The 18,097-nt window shown below is 36.1% G+C and overlaps 3 protein-coding genes across 4 annotated transcripts; 2 read left to right on the top strand and 1 right to left on the bottom strand.

The window, feature by feature from the left end:
• Window positions 1–273: 273 nt before the first annotated feature.
• On the bottom strand, window positions 274–3,705 carry LOC140793569 (uncharacterized). Of its 2 annotated transcripts, none has more exons than XM_073145104.1 (5): window positions 3,539–3,705; window positions 2,920–3,052; window positions 2,027–2,121; window positions 1,341–1,432; window positions 274–677 (listed from the first exon to the last, which is right to left on the bottom strand). In XM_073145104.1, exons 1-5 carry the CDS (start codon window positions 3,597–3,599, stop codon window positions 543–545), a joined length of 516 nt encoding a protein of 171 aa, XP_073001205.1. In that variant the 5' UTR covers window positions 3,600–3,705; the 3' UTR covers window positions 274–542. The 2 variants fall into 2 exon arrangements, with proteins under 2 accessions (XP_073001205.1, XP_073001206.1); XM_073145105.1 differs by having other exon boundaries at window positions 2,027–2,118; window positions 3,539–3,704.
• Window positions 3,706–4,590: 885 nt separating this feature from the next.
• LOC140794023 (MLO protein homolog 1-like) lies at window positions 4,591–8,516 on the top strand. Its single transcript, XM_073145834.1, has 14 exons — window positions 4,591–4,713; window positions 4,818–4,875; window positions 5,134–5,357; window positions 5,575–5,691; window positions 5,943–6,003; window positions 6,086–6,171; window positions 6,621–6,695; window positions 6,820–6,908; window positions 6,983–7,032; window positions 7,115–7,155; window positions 7,242–7,415; window positions 7,672–7,707; window positions 7,787–7,915; window positions 7,996–8,516. The coding sequence occupies exons 1-14, from the start codon at window positions 4,591–4,593 to the stop codon at window positions 8,368–8,370; spliced, it is 1,638 nt and encodes a 545-aa protein (XP_073001935.1). The 3' UTR covers window positions 8,371–8,516.
• A 719-nt stretch (window positions 8,517–9,235) lies between these two features.
• On the top strand, window positions 9,236–16,247 carry LOC140793624 (dolichyl-diphosphooligosaccharide--protein glycosyltransferase subunit 1A). Its single transcript, XM_073145207.1, has 10 exons — window positions 9,236–9,511; window positions 9,735–9,779; window positions 10,626–11,260; window positions 11,358–11,505; window positions 11,612–11,788; window positions 12,365–12,433; window positions 12,515–12,604; window positions 13,212–13,370; window positions 14,459–14,683; window positions 15,608–16,247. Exons 1-10 carry the CDS (start codon window positions 9,419–9,421, stop codon window positions 15,797–15,799), a joined length of 1,833 nt encoding a protein of 610 aa, XP_073001308.1. The 5' UTR covers window positions 9,236–9,418; the 3' UTR covers window positions 15,800–16,247.
• Window positions 16,248–18,097: the final 1,850 nt, after the last annotated feature.

Below are 18,097 nucleotides of genomic sequence, written 5' to 3'. Positions count from 1 at the left end.
TCACTCACCTGGAAAACTTAAAAGGTGGTGATGCCCTGACTAGATATGCACCTCGTTAATTTTCTTTTATTATAAAGGTTGCACAAGAAGATCAAACAGGCTCTGACAACAAAATTAACAAACATGCCTATTCCCTTCTCGTATTCCACCCCATCTGCAATTTTGTTGTCAACATCAGATTATTGAAACAGCCCATAAATTTTTAGTTCTCCATGCAGATCTCTGGATAGATAGAACCTTGCAATGCCCCACCACCTAGGTGCAAAGTGAACCTTGAGAAAGCCATATGCTGTAGAAAATCCATATTTAGTTTGAACAATTAAGGAATAAATACAAGTTTTTGCTAGGTAACGATTCCAAGAGTCAATAGTGGAAGAAACCAAAATGCTGAATTTTTCTCATTATGTAAACCAAAAGTATATTACTTTTGGCATCACTATCAAATAAAAGATTGTATCATGCATGTGCAAGCTCGGTTTTTCCTATCACTTAACAAGTTCTCAATTGCAGCTTCATCTTTTATTCATATATTCCAGCTTCCTTCATATTGCAGCTTCAACTTCATCAGATGACACAGCAGCTCCATTCGGAATATCATCAGCTCGGAGCTGAGAAGAAACATCATCAATGGCTGCATTCAGTTGTGCAATCTTGTCTGTCAGCACTTTTCGTGTCTTCTGTTGTCATCAATTGGAAAAACAATTGAGTTGTATAGCATCATCACTCTATATTAAGAATACTGGTCTAAAGAGTTAACTGCAGATGGAGAAACGTCTCCATATTATACAGAAGAATTTGCACGTATTCATCCAGCATATTAGTCAAAAACTACTAACTCTTCAAGGTAGATCATTGCAGGCAGGATGAGTAATGCAAGTAGTTAAACAAATAATGGCACTTTAGAATATCCAATTGGGAGATAAGCAGGTCTGCAGTACAAATTTAAGGTGATGCATTCCGCAATTGTCCTCGATCCAGGAAATACAGTGGTACACTAGATTCATGGCCTCTGAATCGTGCTGATAGATACAACACCTTGACTGTTCAAGTAGAGTTGATTATGGATAAAAATCTTGAATCATAAAAGAACAAGTGGATTGGGACTTTAAGTCAATTCATCTCGAGTTTAACCGAGCGAGCTTTTGAAATCATTTTAATGCCTTAAAAGAGATTAATAAAATGATTCATTCACATGTAGTGCACTCAAATAAGAGCTAATTAACATGAAAATTCACCTTCAGTACTGAGCAGAAAATGCACGTGTGACCAAACATCTACAACAAGTTCAACTCTACTAATGAGATTTTAGTAGGTATAATTTGTATTAAGTACCAGCTTACCTCTAAAGCCTTCTCCTCGTCGTATATAAATTTGGGCAACTTCCTCATCAAATCTTTTTTGTCAGCCCCAGCAAGTGCTTTGCTGATCTGAGGTAACATATTTGAGTGTCAACAAAACTATGGCAAATATAATAGCCACAATGGAAGAATAAATGCCACATATGATGTATTATCGACCATTTCAGAACCTGTACGATAGTCTAAAGCGAAAGAATGCTGTGATGTATACATGATACATCCTTAGTTGATAATAACAATTCAGAGGTAGTGCTTAATTCCTTCTTGAAAATAACAATTTAGATGTAGTGCTGAATTCCTTGAAAAAAACAATTTAGATGTAGTGCTTAATTCCTTATTTGAAAATAACAGTTTAGATGTAGTGCTTAATTCCTTACTTGAAAATAACAGTTTAGATATAGTGCTCCATTCTTTACTTGAAAATAACAATTTAGATGTAGTGCTTAATTCCTTACTTGAAAATAACAATTTAGATGTAGTGCTTAATACTTGACAAATACCAAAGAGTCAACCATAAAATCAAAATTGATCAGGCGCATATGTTTTACGTCCCAATTTCTTGAGCTGGATATACCTTTTAGCTAAACTACCAAGAAAATGGGAACAGTACAGCCATTCACAATTAAGTAGAAAGAAAGGAATAGATAAGATGATAAAAAGAACCTGAGGTGCATAAACACAGCCGAGCGTTCCCACTATGACTCCTCCCAACACAAACCCACCAATAAAAATACCTGCACTACTTGGCCTGCCACCTTCACTGCTTCAAATTCCAAACATGTGAGAAGTTCATCCAATGTATAATGGCACATACATATTGTAGGCAAAGATATAGCTGGCAGAAACTAGAAATGGAATGAAGGAATACCAAATACATAAGGTGGCAAACAGATAACTCATAAAAGCATATTGATACAATCAAATTGTGGAGCACTAGAAGAAACAAGCTTAATTTAGAAAGATGAAGTACATTAAACTGATTAACTTACTCTTTTTCTGTGTATCCATAGAATGTCGGGTAGTATTCATTTCAACGGAAATGCGCTGACGATAATGGTAATGATACTTATATAAATCTCAATATCATTTGAGAATCACAAGAAACAAGCTTTATGTATTAAGGGATGGTCCTGAAAGTTTTAAGAATATTCTGTTCAGACTATAAACAACATGAATTCTAGGTATGTGTCAGTTATATCACTGCTCAAATAAGATTTGTATCAGACAAGGATAACAAATTCCACAATAATGGGAGACACTTTCAAAAAAGTCCGTTGCACCATTTAGAAACTCAGGCCACTAAAGAGTATCTTGATTTAATTTGTTAAATAAAATAAAATTGATACATTGATAAAAAGTATCTGTAATCAGAATAATAAATGATGAAATAACATTCCATGACTACACACTCCATACTTACAACAGCTCTAAGGATAGATACATATGACATTGGGGAGGCAAGTTAACAATGGTAAAGCACAGTACTTAAAGATTATAAGAAACAAAATCCGATTAGCTGAATAATCATGTAATTGGCCTTCATAGCGATTAACTCAAGTACCTGAAGCTAGCATGAACAACTTTTCGGCTCTTTAAAGCTGCTGCTTTTGTTTTCGAATGACGAATGGGAATGACAGACAAGCTTGAAGGGTTCACAATAACAAGAGGTCTGCTTGATGGCTTTATAATTCCACCTTGAAATACAAAAAGAAAAGGCATTGCAAAAGTAAGGCTAAGAATAACGAAAGACCAGTGAGTTCTATTATGCAGTAAAGAGAACAATAAATTGAAAGATAAAACCCGCACATTTTAGAGATTTTTTTTTTCTCTTATGTTAGACATATCAATCTCCTGAGACTACCTTATTCACCAATATGACTAGTAGATGCATTTGGATTCAGAAATAAGGTAAAGTATACATATATGTCCATCTCCTGAGGCTACCTTATTCGCAATCGGTGGAAATTTCCATATTTTCACGATTACCGCAGCTGAAACTGCAGCTAAATACTACTGATAAACCAATTTCCTTCTTCTCAGTGTAAATTTCACCACGCTGAGCCAAATACTCGATCAATTTTCCCAAATTAATCAAATAAATCAAGACCCATTACTCGAGCACAAGATACGACGTTGAAGAGTTTAAAAAAAAAAGTAAAAAAAAAGGGAATTAAACGTACGGGGAACCGTCGAGCGGCCCAAATCTCCGGCGAAGACAAGCGAGTTCGCGAGAGCTGCCATGGCGGTCTCTTGCGTGCCTTCTCTTCCTCTATTCTCTCACCCAGCTCGGAGATCAGAAAGTGACTTCCGACTCGTTCGAAGAGGTGGGGGTGGGGGGAGAGAGAAGACTCCTCTCCTCGAGTATATCGATCTCTCCATGGATTGGGTCAATTGGGCTTTGGGCTTCCTTTTACTCTATGGGCTTGGACTGGGACGAGGTAATTAAATTGAGTTTAATTCCATATACATTCTAGAAATTAGGGGTCTTCGGAAGAGGTGGTACATTTCATTATTAAAATATTAACTGTTTTATCATATAAAGAAAAATACCCCCTCCTCAACTATTATGTAAAATATTTTAAATGCTTCTTCTCTTAGATGTTCATCTAATTTTTTTATTAAAAAAATATTATGTGACTATCACATGATTTATTCATATTTTAGAGAAGAAAAAAAGAAAAAGAAAAGAGAAAATAGCGTTATGGGTTTATAAGAAAATAGACAATAGGTAAGGGGTCTAGATAAAACTATCTCAATAGTTATATGAGCCTTTATGACTTGTATTTGATTCCTAGAAAATAAATAAAGAAAGTAGCTATTTGTATGGTTAACTTTTATATTAAAGAAAGTAATTACTTCCATATTTAACTTATATATTTGTAATATTTAATTAAGAAATTAAATTAAAAACTTCACTTTTTAATACCAAACAAAAGAAGACAAGAGAGTTCTTCTGCTCCATTTGAATTTGAATGTGTTTTCTCTTCTTCGTCGTCCCGTAATGGCCGGCCCAGTATAATATAGTTCCCTCCTTAGCAAAAGAACAAGCTTTGGTGATCTCAACGAGCTAAAGCAACCGCCCAAAGCGGCTACGTCCCGAAGAAGTGGCAAATGGCGCCATCGCCCATCAGGAATGGACCCCCTCACGCGCTTTGATTCTTTTCATAAATCCGATGACCATGCGACGTAGGAGAGGAGGAAGCCATTTGGGTACCTTCAACAGGTTTCGGGTATGGCGGGGAACCCGGGAGACCGCTCGCTTAAGGAGACGCCGACGTGGGCGGTGGCGGTCGTGTGCGCGGTGATTGTGATCATCTCGGTGATGATGGAGCACGGAATCCACAGACTTGGGAAGGTCAGATGAAGTGTGTGCATTAATATCTTGTTTTAAATTTTTGGTGGGGTTTTAGAATTTGAGCACTAACGAGTGAAGTCGCCGGTGTTTGTGGGAGTCGACAGTGGTTTCAGAAGCGCCAGAAAAAGGCTATGAGTGAAGCTTTGGAGAAGATCAAAGCAGGTGAAAATAGTGTATTCCCTCTTTGGACAAGATTTATATGAACTCTTGGGCCCTCATCTAATTAATTGCCTTACTGATGATTTGTTTTGTTGCAAGATTTTTGTGGACAAATTTTTCTTACAAATTTATATTTGTTTCAGTTTATATGTCATCGCTAAGTAGTCCTGTTATGCATATATGATATTGAAACCTTCGAATTACCATGTGCTTGCGGTCAGTTTCTGATTCCTTTGTTGGATTGTTTAACTTAACATGCAGAATTGATGCTGTTGGGCTTTATATCCCTACTACTTACTGTCGGACAACGGCCAATATCAAAGATATGCATTCCTGCAAAAGCTGGCAGCATCATGCTCCCATGTAAAGTGGAGAATGCCAAAGGAAATGAAGATGGTGGTCACCGAAAATTATTGTGGTACGGTGAAACAACTCCGCGTCGTATCTTGGCTTCATCAACAACAGACTATTGCTCCAGATATAAAGTAAGTTATCTTCCTTTTGAGAAGCATTCTAAACTTCTGCAAGTCATCTAAGTTCTGTTTGTTATTTAGAGTTGGACAAATAGATGATTTATTAGTGAGGGACTTTCTTTTGAATGGTTGTTAATGAGTTTTTGTTTCATATGAAGACCACTTTTCCTTCTTTCTTTTTTTATTCATCAAGTCATCACTAATTTCTGTCATGACTTCGAATATGCAGGACAAAGTGCCATTGATTTCACAATCTGGAATTCACCAATTGCATATATTTATCTTTGTGCTTGCAGTTTTTCATGTTCTCTATAGTGTCCTCACTATGGCTTTAGGACAAGCAAAAGTAAGTTTTTGAACAGATAAAGTTCTTGCTTATGATATACTAGTCAACGACCAGTGTACTAATGTGAGAGCTTCACATATTTAAGCAGTAGTCATGATGATGCCATTGTATCTTAGAAAATTATCAGTAATGAACTATATATAATTGCTTGCTTATTAAATGCTTTACTAGTAATCAGCATTCTGATTTATCTATGATTCAAATGCTCCCTCTTAACTCAAACTACTTATGATAATTATTTCTATTCGTAGATTAAGAAATGGAAAGCATGGGAGTTGGAGACCACCTCATTGGAATATCAATTTTCAAATGGTAAAATAATAGTTTATTTAAAGGAATAGTGTATATTTAGCATATACATATTTTCATGATATTAAGTTGATGGTTATTGCAGATCCTTCGCGTTTCAGATTCACCCACCAAACATCATTTGTAAAGAGACATGTGGGACTTTCAAGTACCCTTGGAATTAGATGGATAGTAAGACCTTTTCCATCTTTACCAATTTATGCATTCATAATCTTAGGAGAAAAGAACTGGATTGTCAGAATAGTGTTGAGAAAGTTTAAAGTACTTTCTGTCATAATAGTTGAGAAAATCCTCAGAACTTTGTTGAAAGAGAGCTATCACAATAGTTGAGGAAATCCGAAGGAAAGAGTTTGATCCACATAAGCCTTTTAGTTTGATGTTTAAATTGACTTTATAAGATGAAAAATATTTCATGATACATGTAATCCTTAAAACTTATCATCGCTATCCATTACTAGTGTATCGGTCGATACAAAAGCATGGAAATAGGAGAAGAGCTTTATGCAAAAATGGATAGCGACAATCATTGATAATTGATTAATTTCAACAAAATAAAGTGTTTTGTAGCATCACTGCAAGTATGTTCTTATAGTTTTTATTACTTCCATTCTGATTATCAGGTAGCCTTTTTTAGGCAGTTCTATGGATCAGTTTCAAAAGTGGACTACTTGACTATGCGACATGGCTTTATCAATGTAATATCCATCATAATTATGCTAATTCTTTCTTCTTTCTCATATAATGTAATTCTTCTTTAAAAGCAATCACTTTGATCAAGTTTTCTTGGTCATTCACATTATTTTTAGTACTATCTTACAGGCTCATTTATCTCTGAATAGCAAGTTTGACTTCCACAAGTATATAAAGCGATCATTAGAAGATGATTTCAAAGTTGTTGTGGGCATCAGGTATCCTCTCTGCACAAAAGAACTATCTTAAATCCTTGTCTGCAACTCTTTAACATTTTTATTTCATTCTACAGCCTTCCATTGTGGTTCATGGCTATTCTCATTCTGCTACTTGATGTCTATGGTACTAAATCTCATTTTTATGGTCGTTTAGTTCTGTTGATTTTCGGATCATCTCACCAATCAATTTATTACTTTTAATTTAGGACTGGGTACGCTTATTTGGATTTCTTTTGTCCCGCTCATAGTAAGCCATCTTCTTTTTTTTTCTTTTAATAAATCTCATACTATTGCAGGTTCTAGTCATCATACTTATCACCATGTTTATTTCAGGTTCTCTTGTTAGTCGGCATGAAGCTGGAAATTGTCATTATGGAGATGGCTCGTGAAATTCAAGATCGAACGGCTGTAATAAAAGGAACTCCAATTGTTAAACCAAACGACAAATTTTTTTGGTTTAATCGACCTCAATGGATTCTGTTTCTAATACATTTGACTTTATTTGAGGTATTAATGAATTATGCATGCCAAACAAATTTCTGTATACATGAATTAAAGATGATTAGTTACTGTGACTTCAAAGCAACATAGCATTTATGCGCCAATGATGGTTAATCCCTGTTGTGTCAATTTAATTATTGCTTTCTCTAGTAGTAATATTGCTCAAGCATTTTGTCAGCAATTGTTACATTTTATGACACTTTGAATGCAAGTTGATTACAAAATACTTATTCAAGTCCTCTTTTTTGTGCTTCGGTGACAGAATGCATTCCAAATGGCACACTTCTTATGGACATGGGTGAATATTGATTACATTTTATATTCGTCAGCTTAGTTCGATCAGATAACACTAATAGATGGTTTTCTTGTCTCCTTAGAGCACATTCGGCCTGAAGTCATGCATCAACGAAAATTTGGCATTTACTTTTGTGAAAGTTATAATGGGATTAGCTCTTCAGTTCTTGTGCAGCTATATTACATTCCCTCTCTATGCACTAGTGACACAGGTAAGTTTATGGTTTAGAGACTTCAGAATGTCAAACATTAATTATATCACAATCCACTCAAAGCTAATATTTTTTTGTAGATGGGATCACACATGAAGAAGGCAATTTTTGAAGAACAGACAGCAAAAGCTCTTATGAAGTGGCAACAAGCAGCAAAAGAGAAGAAAAGGCTTAGAGATGCAGGGATTAGCTTCACTTTGGGTTACAAAAGTGGGGAGACAACACCAAGTCGAGGGTCATCTCCTATGCATTTGCTTCACAAGTACAAATCAAACTCAGTAGATCCAGAAAGCACTCTAAGCTCGCCAAGGTCTTATAGAGGTGATACTGACTTTCCTGACATTGAGGCTCCTAAACTTTTCAAGCTTGAAACCCCAAAGGAGACAAGGAGACCAACATTGGAACACTTGGATGTTGATGTTACCAATAATGATTTCTCCTTCAGTATACAGTAAAGAATAAGTACTTAGTTTATATCCATGATCTTGCTTTTGGAGTTGCAAAAAAAAAATGTCACTTGTAAATTAAGAACATGATACAAGTACTAGTGTTCAGTGGCAAATTTGGAACAAGCTGATAACTTTGAGTTGCCAACTCAGAGTAAAATTACTATCAACAGACAAAAGTGTTGAATGTTTTTGTCATTATTTACTATAATCATAGTTGCTAACAAGTATTGCAGAGGCGCAAGATAGGAAAGGAAGGTTGAACAACCCGTTGATATCATCAAAAGATTACAATGTCTCAAATATGTCTCATACATGAAACATGGTACAACTGAAGGATAAAACCTATAACTATTAAAATGAGAGCTCCTGAGCAGCAAATAATGCAACCCGTGCTTGATGCCACATATACTAACATGGTCCATGTTGACATACAAAATTGTCAATGTCGGTCGTCTATAAAACTATTGCTCAAAATGCATTTATGAAAGCTCCTAAAAATGAAATAAAATGATATTAGAGGAAATCTTAAGTCGCAACATATATAGATTGGATTAAGGAAAGATAACTCCTTGGCCCGAAACTAAAATACAAAATCTGCAACATTGCACACTAAGTTCTAATTCGCAAAATGTTACAAATGTATTACTGAAAGGGCACTCACTAATTGCAAACAATAAAAACCTAGACTAGGTTTCCAATACTTCACTTTTTGATAACTAATATACCAAGTAATTTAGAGAGTAGAGATGCCATGTATTTAAAACAGTCGATACTATCAAAATAAATACTGTTGTTGGACCTTGACTGGCAAATATGCTGATCAGGCCCAAAAAGAAAGTCTTTTTATACATTTCAAGACGAACTAAAGCCCAAAGTTTTTGCAAGTTTGTCTATCAACAGAAATCTCCGCATGGTAAAAAGTTACCGAAGGTGTCGAAACTCGAATCTCTAGACCTGAAAGCACGGTTAGTCTTCAGTGCGTCTCCTACCCAGGGAGGAGGGTTTTAAGAGGGCGCGAGCTCAAACCTAGTGGGCGATCTGACGAGATACATCGATGGCTTTCCGCTTCGCTTTCCTCCTCCTCTTGCTCTGCATCCTCTCGTCCACGGCGCGATCCGATCTCGTGATCTCAAGGGTCGATCGGCAGGTAATGCTTTCTCCTCCTCCGATTTCTCGATTTCGTTTCTTGATCTGGTTCACGCTTATGTAGCAGATCTGATCTCTCGGTAGTGTTTCAATGCCTGAATAATTATGCAATACATTCTGTGCTTTTTGTTGGTTAGGATTTTGGTAAATCGCCTTTCAATTTTGTGCTTCAGATGTGTAAATGAATATTGTCGTTGCTCACTATGAGAAATTTTCTTTACCAGATTGATTTGACCTCGCATATCGTACGAGCCATTTCTTCTTTAAAGGTATGTACGCTGTGTTTTTTTCTGCTTGTTTTACATTTTTCAAAGACATTTTTGGGATCTAAGGATTCTTCTAATTTACCATGGTTTCAGGTTGCTTTCCTTTTTTTACCTTGATAATAATATCAAGATAGTTGATTTTGCTGTAATAACCTTACGAATTAAGATAGTGAGCAAGTTGAATACCATAAGTACCACAATGGCCAAAATGTGCTAACATATGTTAGAATTAAATGATGCCAACTTTACTCAACCAAGCTATTATAAGATTCTTCATCTCGTTTCGACACACTTGTCAATGCCATTTGTACACAAATGAAGATTTTCAGTTACTTTGTATATGTTTGGTAGAGTACAAATCTGAATGAGTCAACAAATTGTTTCCTATGCCAAGTGCCAACTTTCTGCTTTCTAGCTATTAGGAAAGAAACGAATTATTTAGTATCACGAGTTCATGACACAAGGGAATTATTATTTATTTTGTAGTAAACAACTTTTATTGCTTTAATAGAAAAATGAAGATGACTGAGAAAAAAAACTTAAATGTTTGCTGTGCAAAACTTCGTTACATCCTTTATGAGAGGCATAGGATATACTATTTTATTCTTAAACCAAATTGAACCAATATTCAAGCTCTTCCTTGTTGTGAAGTATTCCAATCACTCATTTTACCTTACTTCTATTGTAGGAGACATTTCTCAACATAGTACCTTATGTCAGAACTCAGAAGCATGCTGTTACAAAGCTATTTAATTGAGCTGCAATACATCCTGCATATTTGTTTTATATGAGATTTGCCTGTTTAAGTTGAATTCATTGTGTAGTTGTTTTTCTCCTTTTATTTTGCAGGTGGAAAATATTGGTCCTGATGCTGTCTCTGAAGTTTTATTGGCTTTTCCCAGTGTTCAGGCAAAGAACTTGGCAGCTGTAAAGGCATTTTCTAGTGAAGGGAGAGGAAAAGGAAAAAGTCCTAGTGTTGCTCTTCCGATTGAAGTTGTCCAGCCTGAAGGAATGCTCCCCAACTTGACCTTTTATTCAGTTTCTCTACTCAAACGTTTAGAGAAGGGGCACACACTGTCATTGGATGTGTTATCTGTTTCCACACATTCTCTAAAACCATTTCCTGATGAAATTAGACAAGCTGAAGCCCAACTCGTTGTCTATCAGGACAGTGCCTACTATGTGTCGCCTTATCTGGTTAAAATCCAAACACTTACAATCAGATTGCCGGGTGGAAGGGTTGAATCATACACAAAGTATCCAAACACAAAACTCGCGAAATCAGAAATTCATTATGGCCCATTTGAAAACCTTCCTGCATTCTCCTACTCAACCATTACTGTTCACTTTGAAAACAACCACCCTTTTTCAGTTGCACATGAACTAATCCGGGAAATAGAAATTTCTCACTGGGGTAATGTTCAGGTTACTGAACATTACAACATTGCTCATGGTGGTGCCCGAACCAAAGGCGGATTTTCTAGGTCTTCTTCCATGTTAATTTTTCAGATTTTGTTCTGAATTGGGCCTTCTAAGTTTATCCTCTAAACGAATGCGTCTTAATTATTTATTTGTTTGCAGGCTTGATTACCAAGCTAGACCCCACATAGGAGGGGCCTCATCCTTCAGGCGTCTTATTGCAGGATTGCCACCAAGGGCTCATTCTATTTACTACAGAGATGAAATTGGTAATATATCAACATCACACTTATGGGGTGATTCTAGAAAGGTAATATGTTATCAATATTGCCACATAAGTGGCGGACAAAAAAGATTAGATATATGGAAAGCATAAAATTTTTATTGACAATTGATATCTATCTGGCTATCTGCAGACTCAGCTGGAAATAGAACCCAGATTTCCACTATTTGGTGGTTGGCAAACAACTTTTACAATTGGCTACAGTTTACCGCTCGAAGATTTTCTGTTCGAGTTAGATGATAAGAGAGTTCTTAATATCACATTTGGCTCTCCAATGGAAGAGGTTCTCGTTGAGAAGCTCACTATAAAGGCAAGTTGACTTTTCAAGTTACACTTTGGAAGAACTTACTTTCCCTTGAATCATTTCCTGTATAATGGCATACATGCTTGCTTGTTAGTGAAGCATTATCATGTTTCTATTTTGATTGATAGAAGCTATATTTTTACTTTTTCCTGCGGACATAATTCTATAATGTAGCCTATTATAATTTTCTGACAGAAAAACTGCAAGCAAAATGTTGAATGGTTGTTTTCATGACCACCCAGCACATTGCTCTGGGTCTTGTGCTGCCATTTTGCCAGCAAGATATTGCTGTCATGCTGTGATTAAAAAAAAAAAGAAGGCAGAAGGGAGGGACTGTTTTATAATTAGCTAATTTAATTAGCTCCACTTTTGCTAGTGAACTCCTACTTATCCATTATTTGTTTGCAGTCTTGCTTCATATATTTTATATGCTTGAATACTCAGTTCTGACGTAAAAAAATTTTACAGTATGAGAAATCTATGAAATTAGTTATTTGTTAGTTACAACTCTATGTCTTGTTAAATGCAAATTTTAATATCCAACTATAACTTTTTTTTTCCTCCTGGCAATTTTTCCTGCAGGTGGTTTTGCCTGAAGGTTCAAAGGACATTTCTGTTTCTGTTCCATTTCCTACCAAGCAATGGCAAGAGGTGGTTTAGACATTTTATATCTCTGATAACTTCTTACGTCCTAGATATGTTGGTTTTTTTAACAGTATTCAGGTGTACCAGGTAAAATTTTCACACTTGGACACTGTTGGAAGACCTGTAATGGCCTTGGAGAAGACTAATGTCGTGCCGGAGCATAACCTATATTTTCAGGTCTGAATTTATCTTGCCATCATGTAATTTGACTAATTTCACATATGTGAATGTAGTGAATTGAACTTTTATATGTAATGATATCCCTTTTGGAGTTCATTAGAAGCTTGACATAGATTTTCTTCTACTTTGTCATATGGATGATTAGAGGGCATCACTTCATGTGACAATAAGAGTTGCATGTTGCATTCAAGAGGTCATAAGTTTAGCCTTGGAATTAGCCTCCTTAGATATGAGGGTAAAACTGTGTATATTCTCCTTTCTCAAACCGAATGTAGGCCAAAGCCTCATGCACTATAATGACCTTTATTTTATTGTATGCATGACTCGTGAGCAACATTTTAGACTTGCTATGTTTAATCTGATCAATTAGTTATATTGGAAGGTTGTTGCTCTTCTTCTTATAGTATGTTAAATCTGCACAAACTTCATCGTAGGATACTCATCCATATCCATAAATAATTGCACAGGTTGTTACTGTATGCCCATATACACATAGTTTTTATCCTTTATATTGCATTGGTTGGTAAATATTTTGCATAAATTTTACTTGACTTGAGTGAGATTCTACCTTCTGATTTGTGGATTTCCTTCCTGCTGTCTTTAGGTGTATTATAAGTTCAACAACTTCTCACTGCTTAGAGAGCCGATGATGCTAATCGCTGGTTTCCTCCTCCTGTTTGCTGTTTGCATTATTTATATGCATACTGACATGGCAATTTCCAAGACTTCTGCCTCATATCTGGCAAAACTGCAGTGGGATGAGGTATGAAGATTTTACTTTATATCTTAAAAGGTTTTGTTCTTAGTATCTTTGTTTTGTTACTTTTTGTACTTTAAGGGGGGAACCACTTTGTGCTGCTGCCATTTGGCTTTACAGTAATTATTGACCTTTGTAGTGCCAATCCTTTTGCATATCTTTTGGTTCATACATAAGGGAGTTTACATGTACTTTTTGTCTTCTTTTTTTTTGAACATATGATAGCAACACTGGGAGAAGACTTACATTGTTTTCCTCATCCAGGAGGAAATATAACAAATGCAACTGCACGAGTCTTAACTAATTGGGTTGGTTATGTTTATGCAGTTCTTCTATTCAGCTGATTTTTTGTGTGGTTTTCTGTGAAAACATATGGTATAATGCCATACTATTTTCTCTTGTATCACTTTTGGTTCCCTTTCCTCTCATGCCAATTTGTGGTAGAAATAATTTTGAGTACTCCCAATCCCCATGTATAAGAAAGTCACTTGTTGACTGTGTAGTCCCCTACTTTTCATGAGCAGTCAACACCTTAACGCATGACACATTTTTCTTCTGACCATTAATCCTGGAATTCGCTTGATTGACTTTGACCACAGACCAATCATACATATTCTTGAGCCAGTTGCAAACTCTGACAATGACCAAGACCATTGCTGTTACCCTGGTGCATGTGGGGCACATATTGTATGTAGGTTTTCATTAAATAATGAACACATCTTCCCCTATTGCATTGTAGTCATCTTTTATCTGATGTGTGGAGCACATTATATTGTAGATTGCTCAATAACTTGGTAACTTAAATCAAGATGTTGTCAAACCTGTTCGCTTATTAAATGGTGCTCCAAATGCATGATGATAGATATTTCTTAATTCATAAAGTTGTACAAAATTTCTTGATAGTGAAACTGATGTCTTTTCTCTTATAATATTGTTCTGATTTAGTTATTGTTTATGAGATTTCTAAGTGCTGAAATTCTCTTATCTGGCATCCTTATATTATGTAAACATAATCTTTTGGTTCCCCACTATAGTTATAAGATATCTCTGCGGTGATCAGATCTATAATGATCATTCTATTGTAATGAGAACAGGTGCAAGCAACAGTGCAATATGTCCAGAATATTTTTAACCAATATTTAGCAGTCCATGATAAGCTGGAGGGTTCATTACGTGACCTCTCCAGAACTGGAGATGTTCAAGCTTGTAAAGCAGCTCGAAAAGCAGCTGATGCGCAATTCAAGGAATTGGCCAAAGAATTAAAACCCATGTTGGTGTTTTTGCAGTCGTCTCCACAGGCTTCTAATATATGGCCCAAGGTTTGACAATACTACCCTTTTTGTTATTCTATTCACGATCTTGTCAAGGCTTACAGTGTATTGAGCGAACTGCTGAAATTGTTTATCTATATCTTTCTTGAAGTACTAATGAGTGTTTTCTTTTGAGAACCCTAGACTTGCATGGAGGACATGCTAGGATATAGTAACACCAAGTTCTTTTTTAATCCAGTTCCCTTTTTGGTTCCAGTTGGAATTTTGCTGTCACGGCAGTTCAGTGCAAGCTGCAAGTGTTAGATACAAAATTTTAGAAAATATATATGAAGGAAGAGGTACAGAAGAAAATGTAGACAAAAGAAAAAAAAGCTCATATGGGATATTTTAAGAAATTAACGTCTTTCTTCATAGGAGTGATGGGGTAATTTGTTTGTGGAGGATCTAACCGAAATGTTTCATAGGTTGAAGTTAATATAAAGCTCTGTTGAAGTTGAACGTACGGAACTAGCATTTTGTCCAATACAAGAGATATAAATATATAATTATATATACAAAAAGTACGAGCATAGTAACACTAACCTACTACTAGTGTCATGAGAGGGGTTAACCTATTCATCATAGTATGCCTCTAGTCTTGTCATATAGATGTTTGTTTCCATCTTTTGAATAATATTCACTCACTGGACTCCCTGATGAGAATCACAATTGGAGAATTTACTTAATATTTAGGAAGCTTTTATACTACCTTAGGATAATTGATCCTTCCATTGCCTAGATTAAAGAAGAATCAAATAAGAGAAGATATTTTCTGATCAGACTGAATACCTGTACATTAAGACTTTTTTCCCGACAGGTTCTGGTTGTACTGCTTAGTGGTGCTCTATGTCTAGTCTCAGTTTTGCTTCTATAAGGGGAAGACATTTTTCTTTATTGATTAACCCACTATATTGTGCTTTGGCTGTAACATAGATCGAAGAGCTGGTTGCTAAGGAGAAGGAAATGCAAGAGAAACTGATGCAGAAGCATTCTACTGTTGTTGACTGTTTTGAGAAGAAGTTAAGTGGACGTGAAATGGAGAACCGAGTTGCTGCCCAGCAGCAGAAGCTTGCTGCCTTAAGACAAGACGTCGACAGTCTTCTTGAGATCATTGAAGAGATCTAATCACTACGATGCTGCCCAGATAGTGAGGGATTGGGCTTTTCACTTCAGCTGATATAGTCATCTTGGATAGCAGTTGGCTGCTACGTTGAGATTTTACCCTTTTTAGAGTGTCATAACATCATTATAGCAGGACAAAAATGGTTCTATGGCCTCTATTGTTATGAGTACTAAATTGGGATTCCCTTTTCTGTTGTGATGTCTTCACTAGTATTTATAAACCGGGAGGGATTTAAAAGCAGGTCAGGCAAGACTGGAAGTTTTCCCCAGTTCTTGACGCATATGCATATGGTGTAGCAGATTCATTGACCTCCATGTAGGTAAGATATGCTAATATGCTATGAGCAAACTTTTGCTTTTTTTTGTAACACCGTACACAAAGATCTACTACTTTTGGCTGAGAGGACATTTGGAACTTTTCATACAAGAGAAAACGCATGCAGTTGCTTCATATTTGCAGCTTATCCATACAATAGTTATGAATTTCTCATTTTAGCACTAGTCCGCTCATTTAGAGGCACCCTCTGTAGCATATAATTTTTATGCCAATTTTCGAAAAGGTTGACCTTTCCGAGAAGCAATTTTTTTATAGTTCTCACAAGCATGTTGGTCAATTGATGTTTTCTAGTTTCAATTTAGAACCTGTTTTTCTAGTATGAACACTTCCGAGGAGTCCCATGGGTGATGGGCCACATAATTTTAAATTTCGCCCATCCAGGATCATTGGCAAAGTTGCTTTTCCAAAGGCTTCTTTCCTTTTGTTTAAAAGCAAATGTTCGCCAATTTGATTTGTGGTCACCCTCTCTTTTTGTTAAGATATTTTGTTTTTTGAGATGAATCTAACAGCTGAGAGCACCTCGATTTTGAGAGCATACAGCAGCAGCACACAGAGTTGCTCACAAAAGCTACCTTCCTCTGTTAAGGTATGGATCAAAACTGCTCACAGTTTTGAGGTAGTTATTTGCAATTGGATTTTTGTGGACATGGCATGCAAGTCTCATCAATGTACCCTCCCTAGACTGATCCAAAAGGACTTTTCAAGAAAAATGCTAGTGTACTTTGCATCAGAATCCTCAATAGTGAGATCTTTTTCTCTCTCTCTCCTCTCTTTTGTACAAAGTTGATTCTTTCAAAGGCTTTACTCTATTCCTTTTGGTCCTTTTGCTGCACATATTTGCATTCTTAGCCCCATGTTGGGGTGGTGCTTTGAAACTGAGCTTCAATTATATGCCATCTTCGTTGAGCGGTCGATGAAAATATTCTTGATGTGATTACTCCGATAGCACAAGAATGGTGCATATGATTTAGGATTTGGGGTCCTCTACCTTAGTAGTTTGAAGTAATAGCCCAAATAGAAGGAATAGTGCTAAGGATATTGACCATGTCATTAGCTGATGGATGTGACACTGGGATGAGGAGATTAGAGGCTTCAATTATTCCTATATTGATGTTTTGCAAAGGGTTTTCTCCGTATGGAAAAGGATTATTAGTCCTGAAAGGAACAGCAGAGGATGGCTTTTGCTGGTGGAGTGAGTGGAGAATCATTCCCATGTATTTGAAAGTGGTCCTGATATTAAAAGGAGTTTGATGAAAGGAAGGCTAAACTTTTCTTAGCCTTTTTTTGAAGGGGGGAAAGGAAGAGAAGATGTTACAAATAATCCTCGTAAATTTTTTGCTTCTATTGAAGTCATTGTAGGACTGAGTTCTATACCCTGAATGACTTCTTTGTTCCTCACTTGTCTTTATTAATTTTGCTCTAGTAAGGATCTACTTTAGACCTTATTTGTTAATCATTGATGTCACAATGATGGCAGACCACATAAAATTGTTAAATTCTTGTCCAGCAAAAGAAGACCCATATTATAGTAAAAAGGCATCTATGACTGCTACTACGACGACGACGATGATGATAATAATAATGGTGATACTTGTGTAGGTTAATTTGAACCATCAAAAGCATCTTGCTCCTCCTAAGATGCAACCCTTGAGCTTGGAAGAGACTGAATCAGCATTAGTTCTTCCATTACTAAAATTAAGGATAAAATATATGTGAGAAGCTGCTTTGGAATACTGATAAGAGATGAGACTCTATGAGATCTTGGTCAATTGACCGAGCTAAGAGAAAATGATTAGTGGTCAGATGCGTGACCCTAAAAGATGCTATTATTCTCAATCAAGACAGAGAAGTGTAAAGTGAAGAGTATCATGTCAAGAGGAGACTGCTCATTTCACGTCATATTTGAACTTAATCTCTCTAACACTTCTGGGAATTACCAAAGAGTTACTCGCTTCAAACTTTCT

This window comes from Typha latifolia, chromosome 8 (assembly GCF_019914945.1).
Source record: "Typha latifolia isolate L0001 chromosome 8, TyphaL0001v2, whole genome shotgun sequence".
Lineage (NCBI taxonomy): Eukaryota > Viridiplantae > Streptophyta > Magnoliopsida > Poales > Typhaceae > Typha > Typha latifolia.
Note: the sequence above shows the minus strand (reverse complement) of the source record. Positions and strands in the feature narration are given on the sequence as shown.